The sequence below is a fragment of the Cervus elaphus genome, chromosome 3, assembly GCF_910594005.1.
Source record: "Cervus elaphus chromosome 3, mCerEla1.1, whole genome shotgun sequence".
Lineage (NCBI taxonomy): Eukaryota > Metazoa > Chordata > Mammalia > Artiodactyla > Cervidae > Cervus > Cervus elaphus.
The window spans coordinates 49,359,445-49,382,161 of NC_057817.1; the positions used below are offsets into that span (position 1 = coordinate 49,359,445).

Here is a 22,717-nt window from a genome sequence, read left to right on the forward strand (position 1 = left end):
TGGGCTGTAGGGCCTCAAGAAGTTAATACTTTCAGTCCAGTATCTTAGTCATCAGAAATTCTAAATTAGTGAGGCCTAAAGTGATTACTGTTTTAAAAATTATTCTATTTCTTTTACTCAGGTGACAATGAACAGCAAAATGGTCAATGAACAGGAAAGTATATAATCTATAATATTTGTTTTTTAGTAATTTGAATTTTGCAAAGTGGTGGGTAATAAAAATTTCTTTCATATATAAAAATGTTATTTAACTTTTGAAGTTTTATGAAATCTTGGTAAAATTTTTTCATTTTAAAGGAGGATTTTTTGTTGTTGACTATATACAGATAAGATTATATCAAGTGGGACTTCTATTTAGCTGCTTTTCTGACAGAAGACCTTTACAAGATTTTATTTAACTGTACTAAGCTCAAAACAAAAAATACAACCACCAAGTTTTAATATAAAACAATGCAGAAGACACTCTTAAAATGCAATTTTAATATAAATACTAATATTTTAAGGTATTTATTTTAAAATGTTAATAGTACAGAAAAAGAAACATTCTGGCATTGTTTGCCTTCCTATTAATAATGCTAAATCAGGGAAACAAACTAAAAATACTGAAACTAACTTATCATGAATTAAGGAGGTTAATTTTTCAAAATGCGATCCATTTGACTATAATTTAATTCAACTCACTACAAGCTTTCAAGTATACAGAAAGAGAAATATTCCCTTGAACCTTATAGTAAAAGTTATGAAAATAAAGATTTTATTATAACATATTTATTATATATGGCTACGGTCATACATCATGTGAAATGCCTATACACACACACACACACACACACACACACACATATACTTATATATATGGTATATATGTGCTGTGTTTAGGCGCTCAGTCGTGTCTGACTGTTTGCAACCCCATAGACTGTAGCCCGCCAGGCTCCTCTGTCCATGGGGATTCTCTGGGCAAGAATACTAGAGTGGGGTGCCATGCCCTTCTCCAGGGGATTTTCTGAATCCAGGGATTCAATCCAGGTCCTCCACATTGGAGGCAGATTCTTTACCATCTGACCCACCAGGGAAGCCCCAAAATAGTGGAGTGGGTAGCCTATCCCTTCTCCAGGGGAGCTTCCTGACCCAGGAGTTGAACCAGGGTCTCCTGCATTACAGGCAGATTCCCTACCAGCTGAGCTACCAGGGAAGCCCATATGCAGGTGGGGAGTGTGTGTGTGTCTGTGTGTGTAACGTTTTTTTCTGCCCATCTGTGCGTTTTTACTATTCATTAGCAACTCTACTCCAAGACAGTATTGGATTTCTTGTCCCTGTTAAGTCTAGCAATACAAAGACAGATAAAGTTCCTGATCTCAAATAGCTCTATTCTAACAGGGAGAAATGAAACAAGCAACCTACAAAACAGTGTCAGTTCGAAACCAAATCTTAAAACTATAACAAAGTCAAACTTTGTGGGTAGTAACATGAAGTAATTTTAAACTGTGCACAGCTGGAAGGGCAGGTGGACACTGCAACATTCTAGAAGAGTATTCTAGGAGGAAAGAACAGTATGAGAAAATGTGTGGGGCTACAGAAATCATGATGCATTTAGGGAATTATCAATTAACTGAAAGAATAAGAAGTATACAGTGTCAGAAACAGAAGTTAGTAAGGCAGGTGTGATAATAAGGAACCTCTTATGTCCTCTGAAGGAATTTGGATTTTATCCAATTGTGCTGTGGCATGTTGAAAGATTTTTTAAGAGTATCAACATAGTCAATTTGTATTCTAGAAAGTTAACTCTTGAGGAACAGAAAGAGACTGAAGATTGGAAGAGCATTTAGGAGACTATAAGAACAACAAAGGTGAGAAGTAAGACAGTGGAGTGGGCACAGGCAACATGTCTTGGAGATTCAGAAAACAGTTCTCAAAGTGCAATCCATGGACACCGAGCAGGCTACAAGATCCTTTCCAGGCAGCAGTCCATGAGGTCAAAACTATTTTCACAAAAACACCAACATGTTATTTGAACACTGTCTGACCCTCCTTCCCTGGGTAGATATTTGCACCAATAGTATAAAGACAATGGTAGGTCAAACTGCACAGTGCCAACGACGGCCTTTTATAGATTACAGTGTGAATGATGTCCCCGGAGTTGTGCAGTACGAAACGTGCAAAAACAGGCAGGCAGCCCTGGAAAGGAAGAGAGCCAGCCAGTCAGAGTATTGGTCAGAGTCCTGAAACGCTGGTATAATGGTTTCAAAATAAGAGAATTTCTTTAGGAGACAGTTATCAAAAAGAAGTATTAAAGAGAGAGATCAAATAAATTAGGTTTTTAAGAAGTTCAATAAGGACTCTGCTAAATCCTGAATATGTGATAAGGAATAGTAAGCACTGCCTTTTTAAAGAAGTTGGCTATCAAAGGGAGAAAAACTAAATGATATTCAGAGGAAATTGATGGTCTTGTTTTTAAAGATGGGAGAGATTTGTTTATATGTATCTATAGGTTAGCTTGGAAAATGATACTGGAAAAGAAAACAAAAGCACAAACTAATGTTAACTAGTGTCTACTATATGTGTGGCAGTATGCAAGGCATTTATATACACAGGAGTGAGTCGATAATGAAGGAAAAGCAAGGTCAAGGAAACACTCGGATAAATCCACTGGTAGAGAGCTTACTCTTAAAAGAGCATAGAGATCAGAGCTGGATGGATGTGGTCCACAGGTAAATAGAAAAGTCTGAAAAAACTTTTAAAATCCTGATACACACATTATTGTTAATAGATCACTTATCTACTGTGATTCCAACTTCTGACCTAGATTACACGAAGCCCAATCTAGCTAGTATTTGTGGAATTAATTTAGGGGTTGATTAGTCAATCTGTGGATTATAGCCCAAACACTAACTCTTTCTTTGATATAATTTGAAAATCACACTGCTTATTAGCAACTTTGCACTAATAGCTTTCTGAAGAGATGAATGAAAAAAAAATGCTTAGAATATTATGCACAAACTAGATGCTAAGCCAGTTATCTGGCATTAAACTCATTTTGTCTAGTTAGGGCTAAGTGTAATGTAAGACAGTGAATCATCTCTTAACAAGACAGAAAAAAGTAAAACAATAGCACAGCTGAGTTGATTTCATGAAGCGAGAAAATTAAACTTCACCCCTGACAACTGAATGCAGTATTTTAATTCCCCTATTCCCAGTGTTTCAGCTAAAAGCTGAATTCAAGGCCAAGCTGAAATTCTTACCTGAACAGAAAAACACAGCTTTACCTAAATATTCAACATACATGGAAATCTAATATATATTTAGCAATGAAAACATAGAGAAATTAAGTCTGACACTGACATATCTAAAACTTTTATTTCAAACATGACATAAAACCCAAATTTTTAAAATTTAACATTAAAAAACAAAAATTGTTAAGAAAAACAAGACTGATCTTAACTTTCCCAATTTCTAACAATCATCCTAAACTAAGTTCTTAGAGAAAATGAAAAATTTAAATCTCTTGAAAAATCAAGCACCTTGACTGCTGTGAGATACAGATGAGTTCAATTCAACAGGCAATTTGCCTTGTGTCTCCTTTCATGTCAGGCGGCATGTTAAATACTTACACAAAAGAGAACTTAAGAAAATTTACATATAAGTTGCATCACATAACTTAATTTTTGCTTCTCATTTTGACTGCTCTATATGGTATCTGACAAAATATTCCACATAAAAAGTCCTAAAAAAAATATATGCTAGGCTTTTCTATCTATATTTAAACAGATACAAAATCAAAACAGCTGGTGTAAAAAAAAAAAACAAAAACAATTATTACAGTCACCTAGATGTTTATTATTTATCCTAAATAAAAAGTAGTATGCAGTGGTTTTATTTATAAAATGTTTCCTCTCTCCAAGCAGAGCATCCAGGGACAGTGTTGTAAAAATACTAACATACCACTAAGATGAAGTTTATACTTAGTGCTCAGTCACCAACTTGGAATTCTGCTAATCAGAACAATACAGATGGCAGAGGGCCAACATCGGAGTTAAGAACCACTGGCTTAGTTTTCTATTTGATTTATTTTAACCTGTCATGTCTTACCTGGTTGATTTTGGATTCTTCTCCAAATGTTTTCTAGCTTATGAAAACTGCCTCTTCAGTCATCAATGACCCTTATTTTTTTTCAACAGATTCTTAATTACACATCTCTTGTCAGTATTTTTGAGCAATTAATGAAAATGTATGAATTAAAACAACTTCTCATGCTACCTTTACAAGAATATTTACTTATTTTAGAAAAAAACAGCAAAATATGGGTATTTTAATTTCCAAAACATTAGTACTGTCAAAAGCACTCTTTGAGACAATTATACCTAAATGAAACCATGCAGAAAAAAGTAACAGTACAATTTAGTTAATTAATCAAGTTATACTGCTTCTAACTAAGGGATAAGGTGTTAACATTAAACAAATTTTCTGGAGAGTAAGGGGTAATCTATTGATTAGATTTCTCCTCTCTTTAGGAACACACAGGATTCTACAATTACTCTACTTTAAAATAATTTTTTAAAAATAGAAGCTGTAACTAGCTACACACCTCCAATTGAATAATTAGACTATCTAACCAATGACAACATTTTTGGAAAGATAGTCAAATTTAACACAACAGAAAAAACATTACAATGGTTGAAGCTTTCATAAAATATTATTAGAAAATACTGTGCTTTTGAGCAGTTTTAAGAAATTAGATACTTAAGAACTAGATTAGAATTCCAAGTTCTGGAAAAAACTAAGCATCTCAATTTTTAAAAAATATAGCATGAATATAAAGATGAAAAAATAAAATTATAAACTGATATCTAGCAGACAAATCTGAATAGATTAAAATAGAAAACTTCTGAATAATTTTTAGGTAGGTTCTTAAGATTTCCAATTAGATTTTGGGTTGTCATATGTTAATACATTTTTATAAACGGGACTACCATGTTTTAAACAAAATTATATTTTATGCTCAATATGGCTTTTGTATTTAGCAGTTCCTCAGGTCAGGATATATTGTCTCCATTCTGATAGAAATGGGCGTAGTATGATTTTTAGGTCCTTCAGAACAGTTAGTTTTCAGTAGTATAGAAAAGTCAAGACAGTTAGATATTAACATGCTTTCTCTCAATGCCTACTGTAGTGGTGTTCTTGTATTTTCTTTTTCATAAGCAGCACCTAAAATTCAGATTCCTGAGTCCCCTCATAAAGATTTATACTCCGCTGGTCTGGTGGGGAGGACTGTGGAAACTTCTGTCTATAGTGGCTCACACAATACATACTAAGAAACATTATCTACAGAATTTCTCAAAGTGTGACAGATCAACAGCATTAGAATCAGCTATGAGCTTATTATGAGAAATGCAAATTCACTAGCCCGACCCAGATCTACTGAATCAGAAACTCAAATGATGGGGCTTAGGTAACAGTGTTTTAACAAACTCAACAGGTGACTCTTCCTTTCATCACCACATTACAGCTTTTAATGATTTTTTCCTTGGCTTTTGACACTCTAGGTAGGAAATATCTATGTGCGAAGCAGTATGAGCACTGGACAGACCCCAGACTAGTGGTGGTTATTAAAACCAGCATCTTCATACCATGCTGAGGACCAAGGGTTGTCTCCCGACAGATATGATGACAATTCTAAGTGTTAGAGCTGTTATGTATTTTAGTATCTTGAAGTTTCTTTTTTGAGGACCTTAAAATTACATGCCTTCTGCTACAACTGAATTTGTCTAAGTCACATGTGGTTATAATATAATAACTTCAATGAATACACAGAATTTCACTTTTTAAAAAACGCTGGCATTTATCCAGAAAAAAGGAATTTGCATCTTTACTTCAATTGTAAATGATAATTCCTCAAACTTTTTTTCCCCGTAATCTGTACTATTTTCCTCCACTTCAGGTGCCTTCTCAATGTTCTTGAATATTATAATTTTAGATAGTATGTTCTCTTCCAAGTTCACCTAAATGATACTAAGTTAAATTTCATTTCGTTTTTATGTTTTTCTCTTAACTGTATGTTTTAAAGTTTATTCAGTTTTAAAGATCTCACCAGTTACTTCTACCTACTGCACTGGCATTCCACAGTACATCATCATCATTTTTCTTACTCATTCTACCAGAAAAAGATATTTAGCGAGGCTGCCTTCAAATCCCCACTATCACAAACAATGCAGCTACAAAGACTGCACAATATATTCAGGGACCTGTGTAAAAACTTCCATTGAGGGCAGAGGCATTAAGCATTCCTAATTTAATTCAACACTGACTGATTTATAGAATGGTACTAGTTTGTACTTCCACCATCAGTACCTAAGTCGTCTCCGCAGCTCCCCAAACACTTCTGATTAGCACCCTTTTAGGGTTTTGTCATTCTGATGGCTATCAGGTTGTATCTCATGTTTTAATTTTACAAGAGAGCTTGTATACCACCTCACTACCTGTCAGTGCTTGGGCATCCCCTTCTTTACATTTTTTTATCTTTTACTTTATAAAAGGTTATTTGCTTTGTTTCCATTAATTCACAGCAGTTCTTTACACACTGCAGTATTATTCCCTTGTAGGTTTTAGATTTTCTAAAACCAACATTTGACTTTTAACTTTGTATATGGTTCCTTTAACAGAAATACTTAATGTAATCAAACACGTTAATTTTCACACTATGTTCTGTGATCCCTAAGTCACAGATACTATCCAAATTATCTTTTTAAAGTGGGTTACTAATGTTATATATCATGGTCAGCAATCTATGGCTCACAAGCCAAATACACATTTTTTTTTTAAACAGTTTTACTGCAACACACCACCTCCATATGTTTACACAATGTCTACTGCTACTTTCAAGCTATATCAGCAGTTATAGTTGAGTCAGAGACGCTATGGCCTATAAAGATAAAAATACTTATTATATGTTGTGATAGTTGCTCAGTCACGTCTCGACTCTTTACGACCCCAGGGACTGTAGCCGGCCAGGCTTCTCTGTCGATGGGGCTTCTTCGAGGCAGGCAAGAACACTGGAGTCGGTTGCCACGCCCTCCTCCAGGGGATCTTCCCAATCCATGGACTGAACCCAGGTCTCCAGCACTGCAGGTGGGTTCTTCACCGTCGGAGCCACCACAGAAGCCCAAGAATGCTGGAGTGGGCAGCCTATGCCTTCTCCAGGGGAAATTTCCAACCCAGGAATCGAACCGGGGTCTTGTGCATTGCAGGTGGATTCTTTACCAGCTGAGCTAAAGAGTATTGAACTATGGGTATGGAAAGCACCTGCTAATTTTTATAAATTAATTTTATATTATACAGTATTGTTGAATTCTCTTAGTTCTAGTCTCCTGTTTCTGGATTTTATGAAGACAATATTATTATGTGCAAACAGTGTATTTTATTTCTTTTTAAAATTTCTAATCTTATTTAGTTTGGGTTCAAAAATTCTCAATTACATGTTTGATACGGATTTTAGACTTACAGGCTTTATCAAGTTAGGACAGTTCCCTTTTATTCCTGTTTTTTTGAGAGTCTTTCATATACTAGGTGCTAATTAAAAAATTTATTTGTATTTTTAATACAATAATATTAAGTAATAATAAACTATTATTTGGCAATTTATGACATACTGCTATAATGTATTTCTCACATTTTATAGTGAACAAATACTTAAACTTTTCATGTTTTAATATTTGGGTTTCCTATAAAACTGGCTGATTCAGTGAAGAATGGGACTCAACTCTACTTCTGTGTGTATCTCAGGAATAGTACCTTCACTTACCAATATTTACTGTATGTGAATAGTGGGTAAAGCATTATATAATAAACAATGTTTTCTCTTACAGAAGCAAGTAACTATAGCTGTTTAAATAAAACCGGTACTGTGCTAGCAGATAGGAATGAAGATAATAAAAGAAAATATTAATATATAGTTTTACTTAGGTGAGTACCAGTAATTTTAAGTTGAAAAGGTCTCTCAATCTTTGAAATTCATGGGACTTTTATATTAACCCACAAGTAATTCTGTAACTTCAAAAGTTATTTAAAGCTGTAACAAGTATACAACTATCTAAAGATAAGCTAGGGAAAAAAAATAGTAGCTCTGATCTAAACACTAAATGTGAATATTCACAAATATTCCTAACTTCTAAAAACTAAATGCATCAAGAAATCTACATGATTCTACCATGTGATTTTTAGTATCTTCCTAAAATAATTTCTACTCTTGTATTACATCCAACTAAGTGGAGTAAAAATAAAATGTAATTAATATACTTGGGCATATTCCCACAAAAAATTTAAATAAACTTCACAGAAGATAAAAAGGACAGAGAATAACTCACTAAAGGTATATTTTAGTTCTGAAGGAAATTAAGTGGCAGGCTGTTCTCTTTTATTAGCTAGGTTAACAATGACTAAATTATTATAAATTTAAGAATCGTTATTTTAAGGATTTCAAAACACAAGTTCACAATCTTTCATCAGAAAATCTGAAATTCCAAAAGCTTTGAAAACTTAAAAAATTCTCCATGATTCACTTAAAGGCAATCTAACCTGAACTGATAAGAGCTATTTATACTCCTTATTTATCCTACTTAGTGTGAATACTTGATGAATACTAATGTGCTTAACTATGAGAGTCTCCCTGGATGTTACAGAAATAGTAAAATAACTAAGTAGCACGTGACACACATTACTTCTCAAATGTCTACAAAGTCGAAATATTGAAATACAACTAGCCCTAAGTGTTTTTGATCATGAAATGTGGATCTGAAAACCCTAAAACCCGTAGAAGTACTTCTGCCATGAGCGTGCTACCTTTTCGCTCTGCTGATTGTTGCTGTTGCTGTGTGGGAACCTTCCAGTTTGATGTAATAGCCCCTTTGGTCTATTACTGCTTTTGTCGCTAGTGCTTTTGCTGTCATATTCAATATATCACTGCCGAGACCGACGTCATGCTTTATAGATTCAGGTCTTGTTTTTAAATCTTTAAACAACATATCTGATAAGAGGTTAATATCCAAAATATCAATATATAAGAAACTTATTACAATAGCAAAACCCTCAAATAACCAGATTAACAAATGGGCCTAGGGCTTGTTTGAACAGACACTTCTGCAGAGAAGGCATACAAACAGGTAGTAAGAATGTTTAAAAGATGCTCAATATCAGAAATCATTGGGAAATGCAAATCAGACCACAAAGAGATACCACCTCACACCTGTTCGAATGTTTATTACCAAAAGAACAAAAGAAAACGAGAGCCAGCAAGGATGTGGGGAAACTGGAACCCTTGTGAACTGCTGCAGTGTAAAATGGTATAGGTACTACGAAAACAGTAAGCAGGTTCCTCAAAAAATTAGAACTAGAACTATCACATGACCCAGAAATCTCACTTCTGGGTACACATACAAAGGAAATGAAATCAGCATCTTGAAGAGGCATCTGCACTCCCAAGTTCACTGCAGTATAATTTAAAATAGCCCAGATGATGAAAACAACCTGAATGTTTGTTGATGGATAAATGGATAAAGAAAATATACAAGGGACTTTCATTCAGCCTTGAAAAAGGAACGAAATCATGCCATATTTGATAACATGGATGAACCTAAGGGACAGTATGCTTGGTGGTGAGTTAGTTGCTGCGTCGTCTCTGATTCTTTGTAGCACCATGGTCTGTAGCCTCACCAGGCCTTCTCTGTCCACGGGATTATCCAGGAAGAATATTAGAGTGGGTTGCCATTTTCTTCTCTAGGGGATCTTCCCAACCCAGGAATCAAACCCATGCGTCCTGCACTGGCAGGCAGATGCTTTACCACTGAGCCACCAGGGAAGCCCGTGTTACTATTAAGCCCTGCAAAAAATGATCTTGTTCCTACATACATCCAGCCCAATGGCTTTGTTAATAATGCAAAAATCAGAGGAATTGAAATTTTGCAAAGGATAATATAAGCAGGCTATACAATATAGAGATAACTATTTCACTTCATGAAAGCTATCAAAGACCAGATTTTTTCAAGAAACGATAAGCCCATATGACTGAGGATAGTGTGTCTGGTAAAGTAAGACAATTCACAGAAAGACAATACTGTGTGATTTCACTTATATGAGGCTATGCAAACTAGTCAAACTCATGGAAACAGAGAGTAGAATGGTGATTCCCAGGGGCTGAAGAAGGGAGAAATGAGGAATTACTGTTCAACAGGAATAAAGATTGCTACACGATGAATAAATTCTAGAGATCTTCTGTAGAACAATGTACCTACAGTTAACAATACTGCAAGTGCACACACTTAAAACTTTGTTAAGAGGGCAGACAGATATCAAGTTATGTTTTCTTACCATAATTAAAAAAAAATAGAAGATTTCTAATTTTTTCATTGCTCATTTACCATCAAAATACTTAAACTCCTCTGACTCTAATTGTGCTTTTATACTAATTTATTTAAATAAATAAAAAGTATTACTTTCATATCAGATTCATTTTGATAAAGAATATTCTTTTAACACACACTTTTTAAAAATCACAAAAAGCATGAAAAATATTAAACAAAATGTTTAAACAGTGATTTGATTGTATTAGTGCACCATTACATTTAGAACATTTATACTTTGTTTTAAAAGAAATTAGTATTGGAAAGCTTTTAAATTACAGCGTATTAATTTAATTGCAAATTTAGACAACTCCTATACTGAGAATAAAATACTAAAGTATTAAAAAGTTAAATATATTTGCGATATATAATTAGGTTCTTCTATTATTCTGTATTATCTGAAATCAAAGCTTCAAAATCATGTATTAAGCCACAAAAGGTGAGAGCACTTACTTAGGAGTAGACGGACCCCTTGGCCATGTTCCATCTTCATTTTTCTGTTCTATCACTAACACCTGCAAATAAGACAATAATAGAGTGTTTTTCCTTAATGCTGAAGTAAAAATAGCTTAAGAAGATTAGCTATATATGTTAAATAACTAAAGTAACTCTGCAATGACTTATAGGACACGGTAGACAAGGTGAAGAGGTATTTGCATTTTGATTTCAAAGCGGGTCAAGGGAGATAAAGAGACCTTGAATATAAGATGTAGGCAATGACAGAAAGAAAGAAGGTAACAAACTACAAGGAAAATCACTGGTTCTATGACTTAAAGCATTAAAAAAGTTTAAACCAAGTAGTTAGAAGTTCTTTGAATTTGGGGAGTATGTTTTCTATTTGTTGCTTGTAAAAGTACTGTGCAAAAAACAGATGCTCAATAAATGGTTACAGTTGTTAAACATACTGATGTATGATCTCAGCCAACTATTGTTATGCAAATACTGAGTAACAGAGACAAAGACAGTTCCAAATTACAGGTTATATATGATTTGTCTGGGGCTTTGATCTGAGAGAACAGCATTGAAACATGTATATTATCATATGTGAAACAGATCGCCAGTCCAGGTCCGAAGCACGAGACAGGGTGCTCAGGGCTGGTGCGCTGGGATGACCCTGAGGGATGGGGTGGGGAGGGAGGTGGGAGGGGGTTCAGGATGGGGGACACACGTATACCTGTGGCTGAGTCATGTCAGTGTATGGCAAGAACCACTACAATACTGTTAAGTAATTAGCCTCCAACTAAAATAAATAAATTTAAAAAAAAAGAAAAGAAATTTATGCTTATTTACATTATCATTGTATAAATTAGAAAATCTTTTAAGATGTAAATGATAGAACCATGTATGAGAATCAGACTGCAGTTCTCTATTGCAGCACAGTTAGGGTAGACACAAATCACCTCTAACAAATGAAAGGTACAGGCTGAGGTGAACTATATTTTAAAGTAAAATCCCAGAATCTTTTTTCATTATCTTCCAATCTAAAAAAGAAGGCTCTCTTCTAGTTTTTAGTAGGGGTGAGTCTGTGCAAAGAAGAAAAACCAAAATAATTAACAAAAGAAATGTGATCTCTACAAGTTAGTATCGAAATTTCCACAGGAAAACTATAATATAGAAAACATGTCTGGAAGCAAATTCAAGGCATTAAAAATTTGCATATATTCTACACTACATATTCATTTTTACTAACTCTTTAAAAGTTGCAATTTTGTTACCTGTTTTATGTATTCTTAGTAATATACTTCTTTATTGATAAAATAATTTTTTTAAAAAATTTTATTTGGGGGATAACTGCTTTACCAATGTTGTGCTGGTTTCTGCAGTATAACAACATGAATTGGTCATAAGAAGCAGACGTATGTATACTTAGTAATATATTTTTGTGGACTGTATGTTTCAGGCAATTTCTAAGTTGGCATTTGGATCTTAACCATGTAAAAATGTGAGCATGATTCAGAACACACATACAAATGAAATATTGATTTAAAAAATTCATGGAACCATGTTGTTGATAAAATATGCTAATTAAAACACTAATGTTATTTTTGTGTGTGGTGTGTTAGTTGCTCAGTTGTGTCCAACCCTTTGCGTCCAATGGACTGTATCCCACTAGGCTCCTCTGTCCATGGGATTTTCCAGGCAAGAATACTGGAGTGGGTTGCCATTTCCTCCTCCAGGGGATCTTCCCAACCCAGAGATCGAACTCGCATTTCCTGTGTTTCCTGCATTGCAAGCAGATTCTTTACCCACTGAGCTATCGGGGAAGCCAAAGTTACCTTTAAAAAAGTTATCTGTAAAAAACTTAATTATTTCCTACAAACAAAAATCACATGTGAGGAACTTCCCTGATGGTCCAGGGCTTAAGACTCCATGCCCTTGGTGCAGGGAGCACATATTCGATCCCTGGGTGGGGAACTAAGATCCTGCAAGCCATACAGCTTGACCAGAAAACAAAAAACAAACTCCCAAAACACACATGAAATATAGGTAATATATTAAGAATAGTGCACTGTATATCTGCCATCCTGACACCTCCCTGATCATATTCCTCTCCCTACCTACCACTGGCAATTAACCATTATGCTCAATTTCTGCTCTAAGATGATATAGTCATGTATTTACATAGTTTCACATGTTTATAAAACTGAGTTTGCTGAGTAATTTTTAACTTCTGAAGAAAGGATTTCCTGTGCTACAACTTTTAACTGTATAGACATGTAAGCAAAAATTGTACTTTATTAAAAAACACATACACATAAACTTTGTCTCTAGCAACACTTAAATCAGCTATAAAGCAAAAGAGTTTAGCTATAGAAAATGTCAAAGGTATACATTTAATATCTTTGCTTATGGTTTGTTTTTTAAAGGAAGATCCTAAAGCTAAAGAATCAAAAGAATATTTAAAGCTTAATTGTAACCTTTAATCCCAAGCAGTATTTGTATTTTAAATTCCTTTTGTCTTTACATTTAATGTTGAATGCCATCAGAAATGCTAAAACTCATTTCTTTACTCAAATGTATCATTTTCTGAATAAAATTTTCATCGTTCATGGTTAAAACCTTAACTCAAAATGAAAATATTTTTTAAAAGATTTTAAGATTTAATTAAACTGAACATACACATACTAGAAAGAGAGGTAAAGACCATCTATTTTGAGAGGCAAACTCTTCAATAATGTATCTTTGTTTCACTTTTAATGAGGATACTTTCTATTTCAGTAAGAAAAAAAAATTCTTTTAAGTCTAAGATAGTGTTCAGTTCATTCATCACCATTCAGAAAATAACTGGTACAAAATCTAGAAAATTTCATGCATTTTCTCTGAACCATTTCTATTTCAAAAGATCAAATGTCTCTAAAGATATTCTATAAGAATGTTTAATAAGATATTTAGTCTTCTTATTAAAATAATTTGGTCATCTTCATTCTGATAAATGCATTCCTATCATCAAATTACTTAAATTCTCTAAGCCTCAGTCTAATATACATGACAAGGAGAATTATAGCCATTACACAGAATCAATTACTGAAAAGATTTAAAGAAATAATCCTACATATTTTAAACTGTACTCCCTGGAGCTACCTCATGGCCTGATGGATGATAACCTCTTTCTACTGGAAGAGAGAAAGAGGAGTTGGATGGCTAAGGAAGGGAGCGTCACCTAGTAGTTCCAAATGTCTCAATCAGCTTCAACTGGATAACTCCTTTTAATTGGAATACATATTTTGTAAGATTTTACTTAAGAATATAATGGCTAAAATAAGTGTGAAAATCACTGTTTTACAGCTCAGGACAATATTTGATTATAGTAGGAACAATTTCCATCACATATCAATATCAATTTTAAATTAACACAGAACAAAGCAAAAGCTTCCATATATTGGAGCAGCAGGCTCTGTGTTAGGTACTAAAATATAGGTCGTATTTAGGACACAAAATCCAACCAAAACAAGGACTTCATAGTTTAGCCAGGGAGCTTAATATATAAATAACTCAGGTAGACAATGAATGATACAAGCTTCCCTGGGGGCTCAGACAGTAAAGAATCCGCCTGCAATGCGAGAAACCTGGGTTCCATCCCGGGTCAGGAAGATCCCCTGGAGGAGGGCATGGCAACCCACTCCAGTATTCTTGCCTGGAGAATCCCCATGGACAGAGGAGCCTGGCAGGCTACAGTCCATGGGGTCATTAAGAGTCAGACATGACAATCAACTAAGCACAGCAAAGTATACAATGAATGATACAAGACATATATGTAAATCATTATGGAAGTTAAGGGATAAATTTTTTCTCCAAAGTAAAAAAAAAATCCTATGCCTCAGTTAGATACTGAGATAAACAGATCATGAAAGGCTGAAGAAATGACCTGACATTGGAATTGGAAGGATGGATAATCTGATCTGGTTAGATTACATGATAGGATGGGAAGCTTCATTTCAATATTTGGATGTTTAAAAAGAATTTTGTTTTGGATGAATACAGGGATTGGGGAGAAGGGTACAATGGGCAGATGAAACAACATATGTCAAAGAACAAGAGAATGGAACACCACAGTAGGCTTAAGGACTATAAGTAGTTCAGTTAGGTTTTGTTAGGAATGCAAATCAAAAGGCAAGATTAATCAAAAGATGCTAGAAGAATAAGGTAAAAGGATAAACCGTGACTTGCATGCTATGTTAAGGTGCTGGGACTTTTTCTACAATTTTAAGGAGCCAGGAAAGATTAGTGGAAAGGAAATAATAAGGTCTACATTTTAGAAAGGCTATTCTGGCAGAAATATGGAAGATTGAGAGTGGACATGAAAAGACTGGAAGCAGAGGAATTTGTTAAAACATTACAGAAAGGTAAGGGCTGGGAATGGAAGAGAGATTAATTAAAGAGAGAGTTGGAAGGAAGGAAGAATCAGTAAGACTTGCTGATTGTGTCTAGAAATCTTCATTTCTCAACACATTCATTTGTTTGGATTACATCATAAAGAAAGTCTCTCATTTGTTTGGATTATATCATAAGGAAAGACCAAACTGGGGGCTGACCCCTTCTAACAGGGGTTGGCAAACTACAATTCACTTAGCTCACTGACTGCTTTTGAGAATAAAGACTGTTGGAACACAGCTATATACATTTTCTACTACTGTTTACCATTACTTTCTTGCTACTACAAGGGCAAAGTTGTGGTCCTGACAGAGATCATATAGACCACTGAAACAAAAATATTTATTACTTCATCCTTTACAAAAAGTATGCTGATTCCTTGTTAGTTATTTGTCAATGGAAAAGAATTTATTTTTAAAAAGTAGGTTATTCTCAAGCTCAAGGAGAGAAGAGGTTATAGTTAGTGTATAATTAGTGACAAACAGGGACAGAGATCAGATGAGTTAGAAAGAGGAAATCAGAGATAGTAGAACCCATTGTAGATTGTCAGGATAGCCATACAATTTATGAGTCTCAAAAGCTACATGTACAGTATGCATAAAATAAACAGTATTGCTAAACAATACCTGTCCTTGGTATAAACCAGCATCCTGAATGGTGCTGTCTGGTTTATTCAGTGGTTCAAATGTATTACTCATGTATTTGTTCCACAATCTGGTCTCCTTTTCATCTGGAATATTGAAGATTTTTCTTATTTCCTTTTCAATTGTATCTAAATTTGAGGAAAGATATGTAAATATAATAAATATTTAATAATGTACACACAGAGATAAGTGCTCACTAGCATAAAAATCCTAAATTTAAAATATTGATAACAACAACAAGAGAAGATAAACAAATATGTAGGAAATATATAAAACAATCAAGTTTTTGAGACTGGGTATACTTTTTAGGAACAAAATGATAATTGTAACTCTGACAGATAATTACTTGGGGAAATTAATATCTCAAAGGTAAGAGTTCAATCACATAATACTAAAATATAGTTTACATTATATAGGATGCACTTTAACTTCTTACACAGTATAAAATTAGTGTATTTTCTGATGATACGTTGGTGTTAGAAATTAAAGTATGATTCAGAGAGGCCACAGGATGGAATGTTGTTACAACAAAACCGATTTAAGAATAATTTACATTAAGCTGAACATAATTCACAGTTTAAACAGCTAACTGAAAGTAAACAGAGTATGGAGACACCACAAAAGCGCCGTCTCGGGAGGTCGGTCAAAACCTCTGGGTCCCAAGGGAAACCACGCATCCTCCTTATTTCTGAACCAATTACCTGGGTGGGAGAAGTGTTTATCTGCTGTAAAGTAAGATACAGGAGTCTCTACCTGTTTGAGAGTTATTAAGTTTTGGTACCATATTTAGACGAATCTTTAAAGTATTTTTAAACATTGTCAATAACTCACCTAACTTAGATTCAAGAAAATTACACTTAAAATATTTTATAACATATGAAGAAATATAAAATACTCCTAACTTTTAGAATACTTGATTAATTTTGGACAAAACATAATCCGTAAAATACTAAGTCTAACAATACATGTTCACTTAAAAAATAAAACCCACACCTATCCTACATAATCAAACTTAGTTAATAGCACTGTTTATGTTCTACTTAGCTTCTAATGCTCTCTAACAGTCCTACAGTGAAAGACAGCTTAATTAAGGCATTAATTACATAGTATACATTACAGTGTACTTCAAAACTTAGAGCAAACTAGACAGAAGATTTTTAAAATTACATTAAATAACTATAAGTATACTGTTAATACTGCTTTCTATTTTGGCAGTACTGATTTTTTAATTGAAGTGTAAATGCATACAGAAAAATGCACAAATTGTCAGTATATAATGATGAACTTCCAAGTGGATACACCCATGTAAGCAGTACAAAAAACAGAAAATCACCTAGGAAGGAGGCTACTGGCAGAAGTCAAGGAAGGGAGGTCATTTCAGTCTTTCTATAAAAATGAATACTTATTTCCTGATTGAAGAAATAAATCTTGCTCATTGCAAAAATACATAAAATACAAATAAAATGTCCACCTAGAGATAACCACTGTTACCATTTTGATATTTTTTCTTCTAGGCATTTTTCCTATTAATACATACACATTTATATGCATAATATATACAAGTAATATGGAAATGTCCGCTTTGATTTTGAGAAGGGTAACGCAAAGGCCCTGAGATGGGGATGTATTTGGCATGTTTTAGAACACTAAGGTGCACCAATGTAGCTGAAGTGGAATTTTGTTGTTGTTCAGTTGCTAAGTTGTGTCTGACTCTTTGTGACTCCATGGACTGTAGCCCACCAGGCTCCACTGTCTATGGGATTTCCCAGGAAAGAATACTGGAGTGGACTGCCACTTCCTTCTCCAGGGAATCTTCCCCACCCAGGGAACGAACACAGATCTCCTGCATTGGTAGGCAGATTCTTTACCACTGAACCACTAGGGAAGCCTCAAGTGGAATGAGCAAGGTGAAAATAAGACTGCCAAGGTACTAATGGTAGGATCATACAGAATTTAGGTAGTTATGAAAGCATTCTACTTTATCTGATTAAGAAGAGAAGTCACTGAGGGGTTGTGAGTAGAGAAGTGACATTTTAAGTGCTCACTTTGGCTGCTAGTAAAAAAACAAACTAAAGAATGTCAAGGATGGGAGACTAGGCTACTGCAGAAATCCAAACAAGGTGGTAACAGCGGAAGCAACATTAAGCCATCAGACTGAGAACAGATTCTAAGGAATACTTAGAAGCTAGATTATGCAGGTGAGAAATGCAAGGGAATCAGAATGATACCAAGGGTTTTAGCTTAAGCAATCAGAAGAGTGCAAGTGATGATTACTCAGACAGGGAAAAATAACAGAGTAGCAGGTTTTAGGGGGGAGGAAAGGTTAGTTTCAGATGTGTTATCCTTAGATTTTCACCAGATACAGATGAAGATATGGAATGGCTAAAACTGGAATTAAGGGAGAATTTGTGTAGGAGATATAAGATATCAATATATAGAAAGAATTAAAAGTCAGGGTAAAACATTAAGGAAAAGAAAGAAGATCCAAGGACTAAGCATATCACACTGATGTTTTGAGGTCAGAAATACGAAGAGCATCTTACAAATGACTTTGAGAAGCTGTAGCCAGTGAGAACTTGTGCACTGACAGCCATGTGAAGAGAAAATACTTCTAGATGGAAAAGTAAGTAAGTATGTAAATTTTTGCTGGCAAGCTAAGATATGCAGAGTACATCATGCAAAATGCTGGACTGGATAAAGCACAAGCTGGAATCAAGATTGCTGGGAGAAATATCAATAACCTCAGATATGCAGATGATACCATCCTTATGGCAGAAAGTGAAGAACTAAAGAGCCTCTTGATGAAAGTGAAAGAGGAGAGTGAAAAAGTTGGCTTAAAACTCAACATTCAGAAAATGGAAATCACGGCATCCGGTCTCATCACTTCATGGAAAACAGATGGGGAAACAATGGAAACAGTGAAAGACTTTTATTTTTTTTGGGCTCCAAAATCACTGTAGATGGTGACTGCAGCCATGAAATCAAAAGATGCTTGCTCCCTGGAAGAAAAGTTATGACCAACCTAGATGGCATATTAAAAAGCAGAGACATTACTTTGCCAACAAAGGTCGGTCTAGTCAAAGCTGTGGTTTTCCCAGTAGTCATGTATGGATGTGAGAGTTGGACTCTAAAGAGAGCTGAGCACCAAAGAATTGATGCTTTTGAACTGTGGTGTTGGAGAAGACTCTTGAGAGTCCCGTGGACTGCAAGGAGATCCAATCAGTCCATCCTAAAGGAAATCAGTCCTGGGTGTTCATTGGAAGGACTGATGCTGAAGCTGAAACTCCAATACTTTGGCCACCTGATGCGAAGAACTGACTCACTGGAAAAGACCCTGATGCTGGGAAAGACTGAAGGCAGGAGGAGAACGGGACATCAGGAAGAGATGGTTGGATGACATCACCGACTCAATGGACATGAGTTTGAGCAAGCTCCTGGAGTTGGTGAAGGACAGGAAAGCCTGGTGTGCTGCAGTCCATGGGGTCACAGAGAGTCAGACACGACTGAGCAACTGAACTGAACTAAGACAATGAAGACTTCAATCACTGGATTTATAAATGTAGAAGTAATTAGAGACCATCACAGAAGCAGAATCAAGGGAGTGACAGGTCTGATCTAGTGAGTTTGAGAGAGAATAGGAGAAGTGGTAGTCAGAAAGCAGTTTGCTTAAAATGAAATATGGCAAGTGCAGTTGTAGATAATGTCAGCCTAGGGTATATTTATGGAACTGGTGATTGAGTCTGAGTGCAGATCAAGATCACCAGGGTGAGAATGTCAAGGTATTGAGAAGATGTTCATATTTCTATACATATTAATCTGACAATATTAGGCAGTTAATGAAAAGGATAAAGAGATAAAGTATTAACATAAAAAACAAATAAAATTACTGTGACAAACATTTCTTTTTTAAATAAGTTAAGCAATTCTATTAATAAATTTTATAAAAATAAATTTTAAAACAAATCATTTTTCAAGTTTTATAATAAAAGTTATTTTCAGTGATACTGAGAATAAATAAAAATATATTTTATCTTTCTTACTGAAACATCTTCATTATCTAAATGTATCAATTTAGGGAGAAAAATATTAAAAGGCAGAGTATTTTAGTCCTGAATATGGTAAATTATTTAGATCCTACCTATGGCTGTCATCATTTTTATTATAAATCAATGCAGGCATTATTAGCTGAAATGGAACATTTTATTAATTTGGTAAAAACCAAAAACAGGTGCTTATATTTTTAAATTCTGTTTGTATAATTTGTATACTGTAGTCAACTCTAAAGTAAATCCGTCCTGAAAAGTCACTGGAAGGACTGATGCTGAAGATGAAGCTCCAATACTTTGGCCACCTGATGTGAAGAACTGACTCACTGGGAAAGACCCTGATGCTGGGAAAAATGAGGCAGGAGAAGAGGACGACAGAGGATGAGATAGTTGGATGGCATCACCGACTCAATGGCCATGGGTTTGAGGAACCTCCAGGAGTTGGTGATGGACAGGGAAGCCTGGTATGCTGCAGTCCATGGGGTTGCAAAGAGTCAGACACGACTAAGTGACTGAACTGAGCTGATACTACATTTCATACACATAGCTATTTTGATCCTTTTTAGACAAGATTGAGAAAAAACATTCAGGGAAAAAAATATACATCTCATATTTCCTCTCTTATCAAATTCTTTATTGTTTCAAAACTCACTTGCTCTAGAAAAACAAAATCAATCCAATTAACACTTGTACAGATTGTGTAAAGCAGCAAATTAAGAGGTGAGACTCTGATATAAAAGGTCTAGTTAAGGAGTCAAAATACTGGCTCTATCACCTGGTACCAGGGTGAATCTTAGTAGACTACCAAATTTTTCTAAGCCTAGGTGTCATCACCTTTAAGATGAGGGTACAGTAATGTTGAGGTTTAAATAAGAAATTTCCTATAAAGTGTCTAAAACATAGTAAGTACTCAGTAATTGCTAACTACTATAACCATGAAGTCTAAAATTCCTTACTTGATTAATTTTAATTTTTGCAAAACTTTTCACTTAGAAAGCAAACATGTTCTAATACAGATAACAAAGACAGAAATATAGATCAATGGAACAGAATAGAAAGCCCAGAGATAAATCCACGAACCTATGGACACCTTATCTTCGACAAAGGAGGCAAGGATATACAATGGAAAAAAGACAACCTCTTTAACAAGTGGTGCTGGGAAAACTGGTCAACCACTTGTAAAAGAATGAAACCAGAACACTTTCTAACACCATACACAAAAATAAACTCAAAATGGATTCAAGATCTAAATGTAAGACCAGAAACTATAAAACTCCTAGAGGAGAACATAGGCAAAACACTCTCCGACATAAAGCACAGCAGGAACTTCTATGACCCACCTCCCAGAATATTGGAAATAAAAGCAAAAATAAACAAATGGGACCTAATGAAACTTAAAAGCTTTTGCACAACAAAGGAAACTATACACAAGGTGAAAAGACAGCCCTCAGACAAAGCAACAAAGGATTAATCTCAAAAATATACAAGCAACTCCTGCAGCTCAATTCCAGAAAAATAAATGACCCAATCAAAAAATGGGCCAAAGAACTAAACAGACATTTCTCCAAAGAAGACATACAGATGGCTAACAAACACATGAAAAGATGCTCAACATCACTCATTATCAGAGAAATGCAAATCAAAACCACAATGAGGTACCATTACTCGCCAGTCAGGATGGCTGCTATCCAAAAGTCTATAAGCAATAAATGCTGGAGAGGGTGTGGAGAAAAGGGAACCCTCTTACACTGTTGGTGGGAATGCAAACTAGTACAGCCACTATGGAGAACAGATCTTCAAATTTTTAAAAGTAGGACCTATGGTAAGGAACTGTGACCCAGTTTACACATATATGTAGATATTTTGCATTCTGATATTTTCCATTCCCTTTACCCCCCAATGTTTAATGATCACAAAAGTACAGATAACATAGTTAAAAAAAAAAATAAATCCTGTATATTATCTAGGGTGAAACAGATCACCAGCCCAGGTTGGATGCATGAGACAAGTGCTTGGGCCTGGGTAGAGAGGGAGGTGGGAGGGGGGATCAGGATGGGGAATACATGTAAATCCATGGCTGATTCATGTCAATGTATGACAAAAACCACTATAATATTATAAAGTAATTAGCCTCCAACTAATAAAAATAAATGGAAAAAAAAAATCAATCCAATACAGTAAGAAGTGTCAGCTAAACAAAAAAATTTACTCACATACAATTTTAAGGCATATATCCAAAATATGTAGCATTTTAAAGTATTAGTGAATTTAAACTATGCAAATTAAAATCTATTAAATCATAAACTGTTTGAAGCAGAGATTCTTTACAAATTATCTCCGTGATAATTCTTGGTGGTGGTGGTGTAGTCGCTAAGTTGCGCCTGACTCTTGTGGCCCCATGGACTGTAGCCGCTAGGTTTCTCTGTCCACAGGATTCTCCAGGCAAGAGTACTGGGGTGGGCTGCCTTACCTAGTACCTAATGTAAAGACTCTGAAACACTTGTTTTGAGTCCAGAAATTAAAACTTAGATCTTCATATAATGAGTTTTAAAACATTTTTTCAGTAAACTGATGTTCTAAAATCAAGACTTTTTATTGCCTCATATAATTTACATGTAATTTTCCTACAGAAATGAGGTAAGGAACAAAGAAAAGAAAAACAAAAGAAACTTTAAAATAACTAGAAAACATTATTTACATCATGCATTTAAGAGGTAGTTTATTTATATTCTAATTGGCTGAAAATTTCAGAAATTAAGTCTCTGAA

The 22,717-nt window shown here is 34.7% G+C and overlaps 1 protein-coding gene across 4 annotated transcripts in view; it reads right to left on the reverse strand.

The window, feature by feature from the left end:
* The window catches only part of USP15 (ubiquitin specific peptidase 15), a 123,693-nt gene that overhangs the window by 49,393 nt on the left and 51,583 nt on the right, over nucleotides 1–22,717 (reverse strand). For all 4 annotated transcript variants that reach the window (XM_043888365.1, XM_043888355.1, XM_043888373.1 and 1 more), the window contains 2 exons: nucleotides 15,887–16,032; nucleotides 10,842–10,903 (listed from right to left, as the gene is read on the reverse strand). In XM_043888365.1, coding sequence (XP_043744300.1) covers nucleotides 10,842–10,903; nucleotides 15,887–16,032 — 208 coding nt within the window. The remainder of the gene's footprint in view (nucleotides 1–10,841; nucleotides 10,904–15,886; nucleotides 16,033–22,717) is intronic.